This window comes from Puma concolor, chromosome B3 (assembly GCF_028749965.1).
Source record: "Puma concolor isolate L17-30 chromosome B3, mPumCon1.1.hap2, whole genome shotgun sequence".
NCBI classification, from domain to species: Eukaryota; Metazoa; Chordata; class Mammalia; order Carnivora; family Felidae; genus Puma; species Puma concolor.
The window spans coordinates 61859581-61879836 of NC_141672.1; the positions used below are offsets into that span (position 1 = coordinate 61859581).

At 36.6% G+C, this 20256-nt stretch overlaps 1 protein-coding gene across 2 annotated transcripts in view; it reads right to left on the minus strand.

Annotated features, from left to right (window-relative positions):
* Positions 1 to 20256, minus strand: part of TTC6 (tetratricopeptide repeat domain 6) — a 204452-nt gene that overhangs the window by 94316 nt on the left and 89880 nt on the right. For both annotated transcript variants that reach the window (XM_086709888.1, XM_086709887.1), the window contains exon 7: positions 15299 to 15440. In XM_086709888.1, coding sequence (XP_086566014.1) covers positions 15299 to 15440 — 142 coding nt within the window. The remainder of the gene's footprint in view (positions 1 to 15298; positions 15441 to 20256) is intronic.

Sequence of the window (20256 nt, forward strand, 5' to 3'; positions counted from 1 at the left end):
CATGATACTGGAAATGTGGCTATATAACATGATGCATTTGTCAAAACCCACTGAACTTTAGAGCACAAACAGTGAACCTTTGTGTACAGAAATTTTAAAAAAATTATTTAGGGGGGAGCATGGGTGGCTCAGTCAATTAAGCAACGACTCTTGATTTCAGCTCAGGTCATGATCTCACGGTTCATGGGATTGAGCTCCAATTTGGTCTTTGTGCTAAGTGTGGAACCTGCTTAGGATTCTCTCTCTCTCTCTCTCTCTCAAAAAAAAGAAAAGGTAAGAAAAGAGGAAAGGAAAGGAAAGGAAAGGAAAGGAAAGGAAAGGAAAGGAAAGGAAAGGAAAGGAAAGGAAAGGAAAGGAAAGGAAAGGAAAGGAAAGGAAAGGAAAGGAAAGGAAAAGGGAAAAGAAAAGAAAAAAAAATAAAGAAAAAAATAATTTAGGAAATCAAGGGGAATCCCAGGATGGAATGCAGAATATAACAAAAAAACAATCTAACTGTATTATAAATGTATGAAACAACCTCACTGAAGGGGCTTGGGAAAAAAGTTGCTGACCTTAGTAACTTTGGAAATGAGTATAGTTTATAAAAATAAAGACAAAATAAATTGTATATAACACTACTTAAGTTGATGAAGTTGTATCCGCCAGGAATATGGGATAATAATTCTAATACGTCTACACTGAAGTTGAACAGTTAAGTGAATGGATGGAAGATGGTAGCAGCCAGGGTTGTCACTGTTGGTTGGGAGTTTAAAGAGAAGCAAGGGAGGAGGTTAGAATGATCACGTAATAGATTCAAGTTGGAGACATCAGTATGACCCCATGTTTAGCTTAATTTAGACACAGGTTACATACAGACATATTTATAGGAGTTAGTACATATTTCCTTACTGTGTCAGCTAAGAAGGCCTGGAAGCAATAATGCCCCAGTAGCAACAAGCACACCTAATGTCTAGCTGTTGGTTTCTAATTACGTTCTGCAATAAAGGGAATTGGGGCTTCTTGTTGAAATGGCTGTTTCTTCGGGTGCCTGGGTGGCTTAGCTGGTTAAGCATCTGACACTTGATTTTGGCTCAGGTCATGATATCGCAGTTTGTGAGATCGAGGCCTACACTGGGCTCTGCACAGATAGCACCAAGCCTGTTTGGGATTCTCTCTCTCCCTCTATCTCTGCCTCTCCCTCTCTTGTGCTTTCTTGCTTTCTCACTTTCTCTCTCTCTCTCTCAAAAATAAATAAATAAACATTAAAAAAAAAAAGAAATGGCTGATTCTGTGGTCTGGGACAGGAAATATATAAGATGAGCCTTTTTAAAAAGTGTTGGGGCTTTTGCGTGGCTCAGTTGGTTGAGCGTCCGACTTCAGCTCAGGTCATGATCTCACGGTCTGTGAGTTTGAGCCCCATGTCAGACTCTGTGCTGACAGCTCAGAGCCTGGGGCCTGCTTCAGATTCTGTGTCTCCCTCTCTCTCTGCCCCTCTCCCATTCATGCTGTGTGTGTCTCTCTCTGTCAAAAATAAACAAACACTAAAAACAAATGTTTTTAAGTGTTATAAAAAAATCCCACGGTAATGGGGGATGGTGTTGAAGGGACATAGGAGCCAACCGAAGGAACTCTCAATAACCAATGCTCAAAATGTTTTAGCAAAATATTAATATTAATAATAATAATAAAGTAGTATTGGAGTATAACTCAAAGTGCAACATAAATATCCATGACTCATACTATATAAATAATTGAATGAATAAATAAATGAGAAGAAAAGACAAATCTGCACAACTACAAATTAATTTTTTTATTATGCTCTGGCCTCCAGGAGATAGAGCACAACTCCACATTCGTAAAGTGTGAGCTGAACATAAGTGACTTCCTCCCAAAGAGTATGGTATGAAAATGGGGGAAAAGAGAAACTATACAATGAAGAAACTTGACAAACACTACCTCAGATGATTAAGACTAACATCAACAGTCATAACACATGTTGATAATACGCACCTTTGATATGTTGTAATCAAAATGGTGCTTTCCCTTGGTTGTCTTCCTTCCAAAATCACACCAGGCAAATCCCAATGGGGGGACATTCTACAAAATACCTGACTACTACTCCCCCAAAATCTTAGAAACTGCCACAGCCAAGAGCAAACTAACAAATATGACAACTAAATACACTGAGGTATCCTGGATGGGATCCTGGAACAGAGAATTAACATTACATAAAAACTAAAGAAGTCTGAATAAAATATGGGCCTTAGTTAATAACAATGTATAAATACTAGTTCATGGAACTGTAAGCTGTATTAGTTTGCTGACGCTGCCCTAACAAATTACCACTGGTGGTTTAGAGTAACAGAAATGTGTTCTCTCACTGTTCTGAAGACTAGAAGTCCAAAATCAAGGTGTGGGTATTTTCCAGGCTCCCTTGGAAGGCTCTTGGGAAGAATCCTTCCTTGCCTCTTCCGAACTTCTGGTGGTTGCCATCAGTCCCGGGCATTTCTTAGCTTGCAGATGCATCCTTCCAATCTCTACCTCTACCGTCAAATGGCCTTCCTGTGTGTCTGTGTGATCAAAGGCATTTTCCTCTTATAACGACCCTGTCCTATTGGATTTAGGGCCACCCTAAATCCAGAATTCACCCCAAGATTCTGAATTATATTTGCAAAGATCCTATTTCCAAACAAGGTCACATTCACAGGTATTGTGGGTTAGGCCTTGGACATATTTCTTTGGGGCCACTATTAACCCACTATTATCGTATTAATAATGGGGGAAACAGGATGTGTAATATGTGGGAAACCTCCATACCGTCTTTGCAACTTTTCTGTACTCTGAAACAATTCTACAAAATAAAGTTTATTATAAATAAATAATTAAATATTAAATCAAACAAAAAAATTTATCTCAAAAAATAGTTGGAGGCATAAAAATTAATCAGACATTCATGACAAAACCTTGAAGAAAATGTGGTAAGATTTTTAAAAATAAATAGCTGTTTGCATGGTATTATTGGTGATTATGTTTTCTTTAATGTTTCCATTGACTTTTAATAATACTTAATTGGACTATTCATTTTCCCAAAGAAGATTTTTCACCAGAAAAATAACCTCAAATAATGTTAGAGCATCAACTTGCAAGCATCACTGCAGCATTGACTGTGAAACCTTAATAGTGATATCTCCTACAGGGTGGGTGTTACACAGACCTTTTATTTTTTTTATTTTTTTTTTTCAATGTTTATTTATTTTTGGGACAGAGAGAGACAGAGCATGAACGGGGGAGGGGCAGAGAGAGAGGGAGACACAGAATCGGAAACAGGCTCCAGGCTCTGAGCCATCAGCCCAGAGCCCGACGCGGGGCTCGAACTCATGGACCGCGAGATCGTGACCTGGCTGAAGTCGGACGCTTAACAGACTGCGCCACCCAGGCGCCCCTACACAGACCTTTTAAAGACCCAAACACAGTACATAAAGATCCACAATTATAAGGTGACACTGAGTCTTGACCACTTTATTTCCAGTCAGATATACTTCAACTACTCCATATACTTGATTGCATTTCCTATACCAACCGAGTAGAGAAAAGCAGATTTTGCAGGTGCCAGGTTAATTTGTCCGCCATAGGAATTCAAAATTAAGTTTCTATCTCACTCATCCTCTGTTTTGCTGGGCACATTATGTCACTTTGCGCTGTACAGACCTAAAACCAGGAAGTCCTTGCTAAAAGATGAATAAAATCTTCCAAAATCATCTGACAACTCTTCTTCCAAAGATCAACTAGAAATTAAGAAGATTTCAGGCATTCAAATGATAGGATACATACAATACAGTAATTCCTTCTGTGTAGTAGATAGACTTCCAGCAGCTTAAGCATCCAGAATAAAATTATTCCCCTAGAAGTAAGCAAGATATGACACTCAAAGAGGGAAGAGAGGAAAATCTATCACCAAGCAACAGCACTTTGCTATTAAGGAAAAGCACAGGTGCACCTTCAGGAGAGAATTTATCAAATTAAACTGGTAAAGAAACACTCATCATGGTAAACTGATTTCCCCTTCAATGCTCAGAACTTTCTAAGAGAAGAGCTAGGAAAATAGTTAGAAGTGACAGGGTTGGTGGCTGCTAGTACTCAACAGGAAGACAGGGATTGCACAGCAAAGTAAATTACTATTAAGCAACCAGGCTGATTTAGTGTAATAGCACCTGCACAGCCCCTGTGGTTAGTATGTACATTACAACCCCATACAATAACTCCTGTTCACACTGAAGAGCCAAGGTCAGAATATTCTGTTCACTAAGGGAGAGAGACATGCAAATTAGTTCCCAGGGATGAGTCAAGCTTCAGAGAAGTGAAACATAAGGATGAACGAGACTTTTCAAAATGTGGTCTGAGACTCTGAAGAGCTCAAGATCTTTTCGAGGGTCTTTTCAAGACCTTGTCAATACCTTTCCACACCTGAAAACTATTTCCTCAATAATATTAAGAGGCTACTTGCCTTCTTCTCTGTGTTGAAATTTGCACTGATGGTGCAAAAACAAAAAACAAAAAAAACAAAACAAAAAAAAAACAAAAACATTGAGTAAAACTGATGGCACCTTACCATGAATCAAGGCAGCAGCACCTTGAAAATTGCACACCAGAAGGCAGGAAAAATTGTTAAGAACACATCTTTATTTTGTAAGCACACATCAATGTGACTAAATGAAAATTACACATAAAGTGTTTCGGTGGCCGCAGAATGGTGGATTTGAGGAAAAACACGTGCTATTGTTAGAGTTGTGAACTGAACCTGTCACCATTTTCACTTTGACAAGACACACATCAAACTGGTCATTCAGACTTGGATATGTGGCAAGCATTTTCTTGAAACTAAATGAAGAAATCCTGTCATTTCAAATAAAACCACTTATAGTGTCTGTGCCAATGAAACAATTTAAGCATTTAGCCAAAATTAGAATTTTGGAAAATTTGTGCCCCTCACCATGAGCCTGTCAGGTTCCCAATGTAGAAGACTCCATCTTTGGCCCTCCACCTTGTCCATGCCTGTGCAATGACCCCCCTCAGTGCCACATGGCAGACCCCATGGAGGTTGATGTATACACTGACAGGAATGTGGGAAGGCTCATTCTGATCTTCCTTAAAGTGGTTCACAGAAGGCTCCGCTTTTGGTAACCAGTAAAGCTGACTGGTGCACAGATGCCACCACTTTTGATAACTACCTTTTAACCTCACCACAATGCCCCTCACTCTATAAAAGCTAAAGATTAGGGTCCAGATTGGACAGAGAATAGCTGCATAGTACCTGAGTAGTTTGTCTGCCCAATCCCCCTTGTCAGTAAGTTACCCTGAATAAAACTATAAATGGTATGGAGTGGTTTGCTTCCTTTTTCAGTCATAAAGTGCCTTCTCAGTCTGGACGATACTTTGCTGTCCCTCCTCCACCTTCTAACACAATGCTAAAACCTTTTTCTGATAATATTAAAAATACGGTATTTTGATATTATAGTGAAATGTATCAACTTTTGAAGATCTACATAACTTGATGAACAATATTTTCCAAATAACCAAGGTACAATGTTACAAAATAACAAATGGGTAAAAAAAAATACATTGCAAGTACAAAAAACCAATAGATTTTAATGTATCAAGGTATGAAAAAGTCATCGATATGGTTTCTGCTTTCATTTGCGACAAAAATTTTTAGCTGTAGGAATTATCATTTAATACATTCCCTTTCAGCTACACAAATTATCATTCAATATTAATAACTAAGTTTAATTGCTTTGTTGTGGTCTAACAATCACAATTTTTTATTGAACTTCTTTATTTTTGAGATAATTATAGATTCACATGCAGTTTTAAGAAATATTAAATAATGAGAGATCCCGTCCATACTAGTTTCCCTCAAAGGTAACATCTTGCAAGACTATAGTACAATATCACAAGCAAATATTAACATTAATACAGTCAAGATACAGAACATTTTCATTACCACAGGATCCCTCATGTTGTCCTTTTATAGACACACTCATCCCACCCCCCATGCTTAAACCCTAGATACCACTAATCTGTCTTCCATTCTTATAATTTTGTTACTTCAAGAATGTTATGTAAGGAAACCATAAGGTATGTAATCTTTTAAAAATGCTTTTTTTAGCATAATTCTCTGAAGATTCCTCCTTATAGTTGCATACATTAAGAGTTCATTCCTTTTTATTGCTGACTGGTAGTTGCATGTTCAGTTAAAAAAAAAAAAAAAAAAAAAAAGATTGCTGAAATGTTTTCCAGAGGGTTGAGAGGAGATTTTTTTAAATTAAGAATTCAATTTCCTCCATAAAGACTCCACCAAAAAAACTACTAGAATAAATGGATTCAGTAGAGTTGCATGATACAAAATTAACACCCAGAAATTGGTTGAGTTTCTATACACTAATAACAAAGTAGCAGAAAGAGATATTAAGAAAATAATTTCATTTACGATTGTATCAAAAATAATAAAATACTTACCTAGGAATAAACTTAACCAAGGAGGTGAAAGATATGTACTCTGAAAACTATAAAATACTGATTAAAGATATTGAAGATGACACAAACAAATAAAAAGATATTTCATGGTCATGGATTGGAAGAATTAATATCGTTAAAATGTCCATATTCCCCAAAGCAATAATTCAGTGCAATCCCTACCAAAATACCAACAGCATTTTTCACAGAACTTGAAGAAATAATACTAAAACTTGTATGAAACCAGTAAAGAGCCTGAATAGCCAAAGAAATCTTGAGAAAAAAGAACAAAGCTGAAGGTGTCACAATTCCTGATTTCAAAATATACTACAAAGCTGGAGTAATCAAAACAGTATGACACATGGCTCAGTAGAACAGAATAGAGAGCCCAGAAATAAACCCACACATACACAGCCAATTAATCTATGGCAAAGGAAGCAGGAATGTACAATGGAGGAAAGTCTCTTCAATAAACGATGCTGGGGAAAACTGGACCACTTTCTAACACCATACACAAAAATAAACTCAAAATGGAAAAAGATCTAAATGTAAGCCCTACAGTAACATTTTCCTAGATATGTCTCCTAAGACAAGGGAAATTAAAGCAAAAATAAATTATTAGGACTACCTCAAAATAAAAAGCTTTTGCTCAGCACAGGAAAGCATCAACAAAATGAAAAGGCAACCTATTGAATGGGAGAAAATATTTGCAAATTATATATTTGATAAGGGGCTAATACCAAAACATATAAAGAACTTATACAATTCAACACACACACAAAAAAAATCTAATTAAAAAAAACTGGGTGAAGAGGCACCTCGGTGGCTCAGTCCATTAAGCGACCGAATCATTATCTCGGCTCAGGTCATGATCTCACTGTTCATGAATTCAAGCCCCACATAAGGGTCTGCACTGACAGCATGGAACCTACTTAAGATTCTCTGTCTCCTTCTCTCTCTGCCCCTCCCTCACTTGTGCGCACTTGTGCACTCTCTCTCTCTCAAAATAAATAAACTTTAAAAAATACTTCAAAAAACTGGGCAGAAGACCTGAGTAGGCATTTTTCCAAAGAAGGCATACAGATGGCCAACAGATACATAAAAAGATGCTCAACATCACCACTCATTAGTGGAAATGAAAATCAAAATCACAAGATATGACCTTACACCTGTCAGAATGGCTAAAATAAAAAAGACTAAAAAATAACAAGTGTTGACGAGGATGTGGAGAGAAAGGAACCCTTTTGCACTGTTGGTGGAAATGTAAACCGGTGCAGCCACTGGAAAACTGTATGGAGGTTCCTCAAAAAATTAAAAATAGAAATTCCATATGATCCAATAATTCCGCTACTGGGTATTCATCTGAAGAAAATGAAACACAAATTTGAAAAGATGTGTGGTACCCCTATGGTTGTTGCAGCATTATTTACTTAGGAAGCAACCTAAGTGTCTATCAGTAGATGAATGGATAAGGAAGATGTAGTATGTAAACACACACACACACACACACACACACACACACACACACACACACACACTGGAATATTACACAGCCATAGAAAAGGATAAGATGGTGCCATTTGTGACATGAATGAGCCTAGAGGGTATTATTCTAAGTGAAATAAGTCAGACCAAGAAAGACAAATACCATATGATTTCACTCACATGTGGAATATAAAAAATGAAATGAATAAACAAAAAGCAGAATCAGACCTATAAATATAGAGAACCAACTGATTGTTGCCAGAGGGAAGGAAGGTGGAGAACGGGCAAAAATGGGTGAAGTGTATTAGGAGATACAGCTTCTTATTATGGAGTGAATAAGTCATGGGAATGAAAAATACAGTGTAGGGAATACAGTCAATGATATTGGAATAGTGTTATATGGTGAGAGAAGGTAGCTGCACTTGCAGCTATGCATATATATGCACTATGCATATAGCATAAAGGTTAAAGAAGCTGAACCACTATATTATGTACCTGAAAGTAATGTAACATTGTATGTCAACTATACTCAAACAAAAACACATTTTTAATAATTCAATTTCCTTAATAGTTATAAGGCTATTCAAATTATCTACTTCATTCATAATGAGTGAGCTGTGGCAGCTTTGTTTTCTGAGGAACTGCTCCATTTCATCTAAGTTGTCAAATTTATATGTGTAGAGTCACTCAGTGTTCCCTTATTCTTTTGACATCTGAAAGATCTTTAGGGACGTCTCGCATTTCATTTCTAATATCGGTTAACGTGTGTCCTTTCTTTTTTTTCTTGTCAGTCTTGTTAGAGATCAATTTTATTGATCTTTTCAAAGAATTAGATTTTGTTGCATTGATTTTCTCTATATTTTCTGTTTTCAATTTTACTGATTTCTGCCCTTTATTATTCCTTCCCTTTGCTTACTTTTTATTTTGCTCCTCTTTTTTTAGGTTTCTAAGGTAGAAGCTTAAATTATTTATTGAGGGGCACCTGAGTAGCTCAGTCTCTTGAGCAGATGACTCTTGGTTTTGACTTGGTCATGATCTTGGTTCCCAGGTTCGAGCCCCACATAAGGTTCTCTGCTAACCATGTGGAGCCTGCTTGAGATTCTCTCTCCCCTTCTCTCTCTCTGCTCCTCACCTGCTCATGTATGCTTTCTCTCCATCTCCCTCTCAAAATAAACAAATAAAACTCAAAAATGTTTTAAAATTATTTATTGATACTTTGTCTTTTCTTTTTTTTTACTTTTTAAAATGTTTTTATTTATTTTTGCGACAGAGAGAGACAGAGCATGCTCCTCCAGGGAGGAGCAGAGAGAGAGGGAGACACAGAATCGGAAGCAGGCTCTAGGCTCTGAGCTGTCAGCACAGAGCCCGATGCGGGGCTCGAACCCACAGACTGTGAGATCATGACCTGAGCTGAAGTCGTACGCTTAACCGACTGAGCCACCCAGGCGCCCCGACACTTTGTCTTTTCTACGGTAAGCATTTGTGCTTACGGTAAGCATTTAGTGCTATAAATTTCCCTTTCAGCAGTGCTTTAACTGTGTGCCACACATTCTGATATGTTATATGTTCATTGTAATTCTGTTCAATTGATTTTCTATATGGTTTTCTATCTGTTGAGACTTTCTTGTTAAGCCACAATTACTTATACCTTTATTGTTTAGCTTCTAACTATTTGGATATTTTTCTGTTATCTTTGTTACTGATATCTAGGTTGATTCCATTATGGATTTGCTCTGTCTTGGTATATGTCCTATGGGAACTTGAAAAAAATGTGTATTCTGTTTTTGTTGGGTGTAATCATATATAATTTCAACTATATTCTATTGGTTAATGGAGTTTTTGAGTTCTTCTACATCCTTGCAGATTTTCTCTCCAAATGTTTTATTAATTACTTACAGAGGGATGTTGAACTCTCCAACTGTAAATGTGGAATATCCCATTTCTCATTCAGTTTTTGCTGCACATATTTTGTAGGTCTGTTCTTTGGTGCACATACTTCTTAAGACTGCCATGTCTTCCTGGTAGGTTGGCACTTTTATCACAGTATAATGCCCCTCTCTGTCTCTGATAACTTCCTCTGCTTGAAAGTCTACTTTTTCTGATATTAATGATATTAATAATATTAATAACCTGCTTTTCTTTGATTTATGTTTGCATGCTATACCTTTTTTTACCCTTTTGCTTTCAACCTTCCCATATCATCATAACTGAAGTCAGTTACTCGTAGACACTATATACTGAGTCATGTTCTTTTAATCTACTCTACAATCTCTGTCACATAATTGGTGTATTTAGACAATTTACATATAACTTATGGATACAGTCTGCCATTTCATTTTTTTGTTTTGTTTGCTCTATCTGGTATTTTTTGTTTTTCTGTTTTCTTTTTCCTGCCTTCCTATTGCCTGGATATAGTTTTAAATTCCACTTTTATTTATCTATGGTGTTTTTGAGTGTATCTCTTTCTATAGCTTTTTAGTTTTGTTCTAGGAATTACATTATGTAAAAATAACTTATCAAAGTCTACAAATGTCATCATTTTACCAGTTTGAGTAATATGAAACCTTGCCTCCCTTTATGTCTCCTTACCTTTCCCCATTTATAATATAATTATTTTAAACATTTCCTCCATATACATTTAATAACATAATTTTTGTTTCAACTGACAAACATAATTTAGAATACTCAAAAGGAGAAGGAAACTAATGCATTTACTCATATTTTTGCTTTAAATGTTTTTGTTCCTTCTAGATACTCCAAGATTCTTCTTTTCATCATTTTTTTCCTATTTAGAGAACTTCCTTTAGTCATTTTTTTAGGGCAAATCTGCCAGCAACAAATTCTCTGTTTCCTTTCGTCTAAAAATGTCTTGATTCCCTTTTATTCCCAAAGGATATTTTCTCCAGATACAGGACTGATTTCTGGCTTCAATAGTTTCTGATGAGAAATCCACTGCCATTCAAATTGTTTTTCTCCTATAAGTAACATACTGTCCCTCTCTTGGTTCTTTCAAGGTTTTTTTCTATGTCATTACTTCTCATAAGTTTGAGTATTATGTGACTTAGTACAAATTTCTTTAGATTTTTCCTGCTTGGGGTTTGCTCAGGTTCCTAAATATTTTTCCAAATTCAGAGTTTTTCAGCCATCATTTCTTCTTACACATTTTCAGTCACCTCTATCTCTTCTTTTTCTTCTCCTTGCAGGACTGCAACAACACAAATGTTAGATCTTTGGTAATATTCCCACAGGTCAAGGGACCTGTTCCCACAAGTCTATTTTTTTCAGTTTATTTCTCTTTGTTGTTCAGACTGGATAAATTCTATTGTTCTATCTTCAACTTCACTGATTCCTGTCTCTGCCACTCTACTTTTGAGCCCATCCACTAAGCTTTTTATTTCAGTTATTATGTTTTTAATTCTAAAATGTTTTCTGTTTCTCCCCTATATTTTCAATTTCTTTCCTAAGACTTCTATTTCCTTTCTCTTTATTTTTATAATTGAGATATAATTGACATATAACATATTATTTTCAGGTGTATAATATAATGATTCAATATTTGTATATGTTGCAAAATGATCACCACAATAAGTCAGGTTAACATTCATCACTATATATAGTTACAGAATTTCTTTTCTTATAAAAAGAAACTTTTAAGATCTACTCTCTCAGCAGCTTTCAAATATGCAATACAGTATAATTAACTATAGTCTTAATGCTGTACATTACATCCCCATGACTTATTTATCTTAAAACTAGTAATTTGTAGCTTTTGATTCCCTTCACCCATTTCACCCACCTCCCCACCCCTCACCTTTGGCAACCACCAATCTGTTCTCTGTATCTATGAGCTTGGTTTTTTGGAGTTTGGGAGGGGGTTAGATTCTACATAGAAGCAAGATCATTTGTCTTTCTCTATATGGTTTATTTCACTTAGCAAAATGCCTTCAAGGTCCATCCATGTTGTCACAAATGGCAAGATTTCATTCTTTTTCATGGTTGAATACTCCTGTGTGTGTGATTGTGTGTGTGTGTGTGTCACATTTTCTTTCACATTCATCCATCAGTGGACACTTACATTGCTTCCATATTTTTGCTATTATAAATAGTGTTGCAAGAAACATGGGGGGTTGCATGTATCTTTTCAACTTAGTGGTTTAATTTTCTTTGGACAAATGTCTAGAAGTGGGATTGTTGGATCATGTGGTAGTCCTATTTTTAATTTTTTAAGGAACCTGTTTTCCACAGTGGCTATAGCAACTTACATTCCTACTAACAGAGTACAAGAATTCCCTATTCTCCATATCTTCATCAACACTTGTTATTTCTTGTCCTTTTGATGATAGCCACTCTAAAAGGTGTGAGGTGATATTTCATTGTGGTTTTGATTTGCATTTCCCTGGTGATTAGTGATCTTGAGCATCTTTTCATGTAACTGTAGGCCATCTGTATCTTTTTTGGAAAAATCTCTATTCAGATCCTCTGCCCATTTTTTAATTGGATTGTTTTTTTGCCTTTGAGTTGTATGAGTCCTTTATATATTTTGGATATTAACACCTTATCATATATATTATTTGCAAATATATTCTCCCAGTCTGTAAGCTGCCTTTTCATTTTGTTGATAGTTTCCTTTGCTTTGCAGAAGCTTTTTAGTTTTATATACTCCTACTTACTCACTTTTGCTTCTGGTGCCTTTGCTTTTGATGCTAAATCCAAAGAATCATTGCCAAGACCAATATTAAGGAGATTACCACCTATTTTCTTCGAGGAGTTTTATGGTTTCAGATTTTACACTCAAGTAATTAAACCATTTTTAGTTAAGTTTTGTGTATGGTATAAGATAATGGTCCAGTTTCATTCTTTTGCATGTGGCTGTCCAATTTTCTCAACATCATTTATTGAAGAGATTGTCCTTTCCCCACTGTACATTCTTGGCTCCTTTGTCATAAATTAATTGACCATGTATGTGTAGATTTATTTCTAGGCTCTCTATTCTGCTCCATTGATCTATGTGTCTGTTTTTATGGAAACACCATATTGTTTTTTGTTTTTGTTTTGTTTTATTTATTATTTTGAGAGAGAGAAAGAAAGAGGGAGAGTAGGGGAGGGACAGAGAAAGAGGGAGAAGGAGAGAGAGAGAATCACAAGCAGACTCCACACTGTCAGTGCAGAGCCCTATATGGGGCTCAAATTCATAAACCATGAGATCATGACCTGAGCTGAAGTCCAACGTTTAACCAACTGAGCCATGCAGGCACCACATTACCATACTGTTTTGATTACTATAACTTTATAATATAGTTTTAAATCAGGAAGCATGATGTCTCCAGCTTTGTTCTTTTTCCAGATTGCTTTGGCCATTCAGTATCTTTTGTGGTCCCATACATATTTCAGGACTGTTTATTCTATTTCTATGAAAAATGTTATTGACTCTTGATCTTATTTATTTACCCTTTCTGTTTTAGGTGACCCTCCACTGGGCTTCCTCTGATACCATCAAAGTGGGGAAGGGGAGGTGTGGTCATTACTGATACTTGGGGATAGAAGTCCAAGATCCCCATGTGGTTTCAACTGACAACAGGAGGGGGATCTCTTTAACACTCTGTTAAGGTTAAAGTCCCAGCTCCACATGCAGTCTTCTTTGATATGACCCTGGCAGGGGTGGAAGAGTGCCTCATTAACTCTTATCAAGAGTTAAGTTTCAATTTCCCAATAGGCTTTTGATGGTGGGGGGTAGGGCCACTGTTTTTCCTTTGGTGTTTAACTGGAATAGAGCAGTTACTGTCTAAAACTTTTCTGTCTTGCTAGGCTGCCCCTTTCCTGGTTCTTTGGCTAAAGAGAGCAGGTTTTTGTTGAGGCTTTTTTTTCCTTTGCCTATCTTTGCTTCTATATTAACATCTTTTTCAACTCCAAGTCTAGTATATATGAAGCAAAAAAGAAAACCCAAGGAACTAACTCACAGCCATGTCATTTCTTGGATGCCAACATTTCTAATTAATGTGCTTTGTTCTCCATTTTTCTTTTTTTTAATGTTTATTTTTGAGAGAGAGAGAGAGAGAGAGAGAGAGAGACTGTAAGTGAGGGAGGAGTAAAGAGAGACAGAGACGCAGAATCCAAAGTAGGCTCCAGGCTCCATGCTGTCAGCACTGACACGGGGCTCGATCTCATGAACCATAAGATAATGACCTGAGCAGAAGTCAGATGCTTAACCGACTGAGCCCCCCGGGCACCCCTGTTTTCCACTTTTCAAGACTCTTTTATGTTTGTAACATCCAGCATTTTTAATTGTACTTAGCAGGAAGAATAGGGAAGAGTAAAAATACTTTTTCACCATCTTCCCCAGAAGTATAAATCTTGCAACAACTTCCAAGAAACTACCACTTATTAAGTTTTGGCATATTAACAAAGGATAATATCCATTATTATGTTAAAAGTATGTTAAAGTAATATTTTCCAACTACCTATCTGTGTGAGACCAGAATTTTCCTCATATATTTCAACCAAAACAACCTACCACAAAATTGAATGCAGAAGCAGTCATGAGAATCCAGCCATCTTCCAGCAAGCTACACATTAAAGATTGCAAAACATGTAAGCCAACCCTAGTTTTCTCATTAAAATTTTGTTTACAAAAATATAATTATTTTTCATAAAAATGCATTTTATGTTAACATACTACTTTATTAGTGTTATTTTTTAAATGTTTATTCATTTTTGAGAGACAGAATGCAAGTGGGGGAGGAGCAGAGAGAGAAAGACACAGAATCAGAAGCAAGCTCCAGGCTCTGAGCTGTCAGCACAGAGCTGACGTGGGGCTCAAACTCATGAACTGTGAGATCATGACCTGAGCCGAAGTTGGACAGTTAACCAACTGAGCCACCCAAGTGCCCTATTAGTGTTATTTTTAATAAATAAAAAATAAACATTTAGCATTTTCTCAGTTTTAATTCCCAACATTTGTTGTTTGTTTGTTTGTTTGTTTTTTAAGTTTATTTATTTTTAAGAGAGAGAGAGAGAGAGCGAGCAAGGGAGGGGCATGGGAGGGGGCGGACACAGAGGATCCGAAGTGGGCTCTGCACTGACAGCCCAATGTGGGGCTGGAACTCATGAACTGTGGGATCATGGCCTGAGCTGAAGTTGGACACTGAACCGACTGAGCCACCCAGGTGCCCCAATTCCCAACAACTGTAAATGTCAATAGATATAACCTACATAAATAATTATTGAGGTCCTCAAAAATTCTTAAGATTACAAAAAGGGTCCTGAAACCAAAAGGTTCAAGAGCTGTGAGGTAGAGAAAAGTACTATTAAGGTAAACTCTTACTTCCTCTCCCAAGAGTTGTAGGTGTGGTTTCTGAGCACGCTGTCTAGTTCCTTGTGCCAAATCAGGTAATATCACTGGTGGTGTTGGAAGGATGGCAACATGTTCTTGATTATCACCCACAACAGGATTTCCTTGCAATATTCTACAGTATGATAAAAAACAATACATTGGTTTGTTAAGTCACTGATGAGACTCATTTCATATCTCTGCTGAAATAAACACACCGACATTTGATATCTGTAATAAGCAGAAATTGTGCAGAAGTCAGACAGTCTGAAATGGGAAATAATTCAAAATAATTTTTCTGTGGTTCTGCATACATTTTAATAGTAACCTTCATGATGGTTTTACTATATTAGAATAACAAATTCATCCTGTAAAAGTCTGATTACAAAAGAGGTAAAAAGGTCTCTACCTTCTGATGGTTAACCTGTTCCCCACTCAAAGCCCATAGGAAATGGTCTCATTTCTTAGAGTGAAGTAAAGTGTCAGCCCAAGAAGAACTGCCTTCTCACATTAAAGTTTTCTCTTCTTGATTCACATCTTGCCAAGATGAACAAAAAATCTATGGCATTTATCTTCCTTTCTAGGCTACAAACTATATATATATATAAATTATATAAAATTATACAAAAAATATAAACAAAAATTATAATACAAAAAATTATAATATAAAAATTATAAACAAAAGTCTTAATTAAGCCAAAGACATAAGCTAAATGAAAATTTGAAGGCAAGATGTGTCATTAATGACTAATTTATGAACTGCTTTAAAATACATTAATTTTGTATTAAATTTGGTATTAATTTGTACTAATTTTTATAATTACTGTAAAAGAATTATAAAAGGATATAAAATGAGCCTGCACAGACTATAGCTATATCAATTTCACACGGAAGCCAGTGTTCCACTTTTTGATATACCCTTATGTGAATAGGCAATCACTTTATGAGTCATCAAATGTGAAGACTAAAAGTTCACAAACCACCCAACTCACTTTAGTTACTTAATAATATGCTGAAACCTTCATATTCTATCATACCAGATCTTAGAAAAAACAGGTCCACCCAAAGTTAGGCTCATGGAAATAGGGCTTGCCAAAGTAGAGTCATGGAGAAAAGCCTCCTATCCCAACTAGTCAAATATTTGAATTCAAAGAGAAGATAAAGTTCAACTGCCAATATGGTGAATATAGTAGACGGCCACTCAACACCCAATTATCCTCCTTCTAAAGTGCTTTCCTGACCTACTGAGGATGAAGAAGTAAAACTCTCTTGCAGCCAGTGTCCTAGATGTGAGTTAGGATCCACTAATGAGATGCACTCAGCATACAATTTGGAAAGCAGAAAGTTCTGATGTTTTTGTTAGCAAACAGTCATGGCAACATCGAGTTCTACTGTAGCAGTGTTTCAGTTAATAGTAGTCCTTTTGTAGGTTGCTTTTCTTTTTTTGGGGGGGAGGGGCAGTGAGCAGCGAGCATATCAAACAGACATACTGTGGTTTCAGAGTCTAAAGCTGTAACAATAGAGGCCACCAGATCCCTGAATCATAGCTAGGGTTGTATGTTGCCAGTACTGGCTTCCAGATTTACTACCTTCCTGACTATGCTAGAAGCAGCAGCTTCCTTGGCAGACATTTAAGCATGTTGTGTGTCATCTCTGGAAACCCTCCCTGCCTACAGCCCACTTTCCCAATCTTTCCATTGGTTTTATAAGCATCAAATTCTCATTACTAACTCCCTCTTTGCCTAAAATAGCTAAAAAATATTTCTGTTTTCGTCAACTGAATCCTGAATGGTATGTATAGGAAAAACAAAGAACAGGGTGAAGTCTACTGGCTGCAATAGTGAGCCAAGAGACTACATATATCAAAGTCAGTATTTCTAAGATCATGAAGGACAGGCATGACATAAGAAGCTACCTTGAGGCACTGCTGTATTTTTATCTAGCTCTAAGTCAAAACCAAGGTAGTAAGAGTAATTCCCAACTTACTGTCTTTTCACATTCCAAATGTGCACTAATGAATCTGACAGTGTGGTTGGTGGGAAGAAAAATGAAAGAAGTCATTGGAGTGCATAGTGTTGGTAGACATGTATAGAGGACCTTAGTGAAAGGCTACCCAAGATTAGCAAGTGCTCCTACAGGACAAAGAGTAATCAATTACTTTGAAAATTTTCTCCAGACTTTCCCTTCTTCCTTCTTTATATCCAGAGAGAAGAGCTAATCCTTTCTAGAGTTCATTCTCCTGTTTGGAAAACACCATTTCGGATTGAAAATCTCTTCATATCCAATCTCTCCATCACTTCCAGCAGTAATCACTGGTTCTGCTCCTTCTTCCATGGTGTCTCTCCTGTCCACTGCATTTTCTCTCATCTGAGTCCTACGATATCATCTTTGCTGGTCCCTTACCTCTAGACCTTCCCTTCTCCAATCCATACTATATACCCTGCCAGAGATGTCATCACTCACCCCCTTTCCAAATACTTTAATGACTATATACACTGTATAAACCTAAGCTCCCAGGCTTTGCATTCAGGGTCCTCCACAGTCTGGATACCATCTACTTGCCAATCCTACTGCCCTCCCCTAACTCCTGGCCCAACCTACATTCACTATGTAGAAGGTGCCTGAGGTGCTGAGATTACTTAGGGACAATAGAGAAGAGAGGCAAACCAGATTACAATACAGTATGGCTATGAAAATAATGAAAAGAAGGCTTGCAGATTGCAGCTCCCTCATGAAACGTTTATAAATCCCCCTCTGCCCAGTCAAAATTCATCTTTGCTTCCCTAGTTTTTCTGCTGCATTTGATCGGATCTTTCATTGTAGAATATGCTATTTTTTATTCTATGTATCTTTTTCACAGTAGACATAGACTGGTTTGAAGAGAAAACTGATTCTTATTCATTTCCTATCTTCTGTGATGCAAATGTAGTACATACTGAATACATATTGTATTTTGGCTCAGCAAGAAAAGTCTCACAGCCTCTGTGAGTTCCCAGTCCCAGACTCTATCCCAGGGAACTGAGAATCACAGGTCAGCATGATGTATTGCAGTGGTTCTCAAAGTGTGTTCCCTAACGCAGCATCATTAAAATCACATACAAACTTGCTAGAAAATGCAAATTCTTGGCTGCCCATTATACCTAATGAATCAGAATCTCAGGGTAGGACTCAGTCATCTGTTTTAACCAGCCCTGCAGATGATTCTGATATACACTGAAAACCAGTGATGTACTGCAATCTTTCCTAAAACAGCCTGATTCTAAGAATATCCTGGGAGCTTGTCAAAACTATAGCTTCCCAGATACCTCCTCTAGAGATTCTAATTCACATGTGAGGTAGGTCACTTCTCCTTCCTAGGTCTCAGTTTCTCCATCTATCTATCTATAGCAACAGTGATCAGGTCTTTCAGGGTCTAATGCTTAGGAATAATATATGTGAGAAATGTCACATTGTACATGTTCAATTATTAAGTAATTAGTAAGTGGCTGATATTCAATTATTATTGCTATTATCATTGAGGATATTAAATGAAGGAAACATGCCCACCTCTCTCAGAGTGAGTTAAGTTTCTTTACTTGTCCCCCATGGGCCAGAGATATAACATATATTTCTTATTGTAGGTTGCTATCAAAGAAGTTTAGAAAACATCTGCTCTAACCTGTGAACACTTTTTAAAAAACTCTGCATACATATTCTACAAATCACATAAAAGAGAACATGAGCTCTATCCTATGAAGCATAAAGAAGGGTTCTCCCTCCAGCACTCTCCCCTCTTCTTGGATGTGACTCTAACAGAGAAGTTCCCCCGTCACATCTTTGCTTTCCCTTCCTTACTGAACTTAAAATCTTGCTTGTTGGGGTACAAAACCTGTTCAAGGCTTCACAGGATGATGCTCACAGTTGCTTTTATACAACTCAAAGAAGAGGTGTACAGGGATATTTTCAGAGTGCTCATGTGCAAAAGTTGTGTCACAAAAATACAGGCAATAGAGTATTATATTCCACACAACATTTTTAAAGTACTTGTCACAAGCCACTGAATTGATTTCACAACCCCTTATTAGGTCACAATCTACAATTTAGAAAATAGTAACTTACAAAGAATGTTATTTGAAAAGCAAACTCCTAGATCTAGAAAAGACTTAAGAGTTCATCTTCTTGAAGATTACAAATAATTTTCTTTACTATAGTCTTCAAAATCTGTAGCAGAGGTAATGAACACTTTGAACACTTTTTAAAAATTGAGGGAACCATAATCTTAATAAAATGATAAATCTAAAGGAGAATAAGAGTATAACTATGTAGATTTTATTTTTTTACAAAATATGATTAGGGAAGTGGGGGATTTTATTTTTAATCATTGTAACTTCATTGTTACATGCAAACAGTGACATCTGGTGGAATGATATTGCTTTGCTTTAAAAAATTTCAGCTTTCACATATTGACAGTTATGAAATCAGATAAATGTCCAAGTAATTCCTGTTTTTAAATATCTATATAAAATAAAAAATACACTAATCTAATAGCTTATTAAACTTTTATACTGCATAGTAAAATGACCTCTGTCATTCCAATCTGTATTTTTTAAATATGCTGAAGTCTTCCTTAGGTATAAGGGGTATTTGTTAAAAATGGATACAATGGAAATCTAACTGAGGTTACTATTGATTCTACTTCTAACTCCGTCACCAACTGTGATTTGGACTGCAAAATTTACCCTCAGTTTCCTCATCCATAAATATGAAAAGGTTAGGCTAAAAGAAGGATAAGATCCTCTTATGGCTCTAAAACATGTACTTTTGTGACATATGCCCATCTAGACCTCAGACAGGGATTAAGTCTTATGTGCTTTGGCATAATATCTTGGGTCACTGCCTGGAGTATGTACCAAGGAACAAGCTAAGTAAGGTATGTGGGTAGGGCCAGGATTAGATTTAACCATTGAGGAATG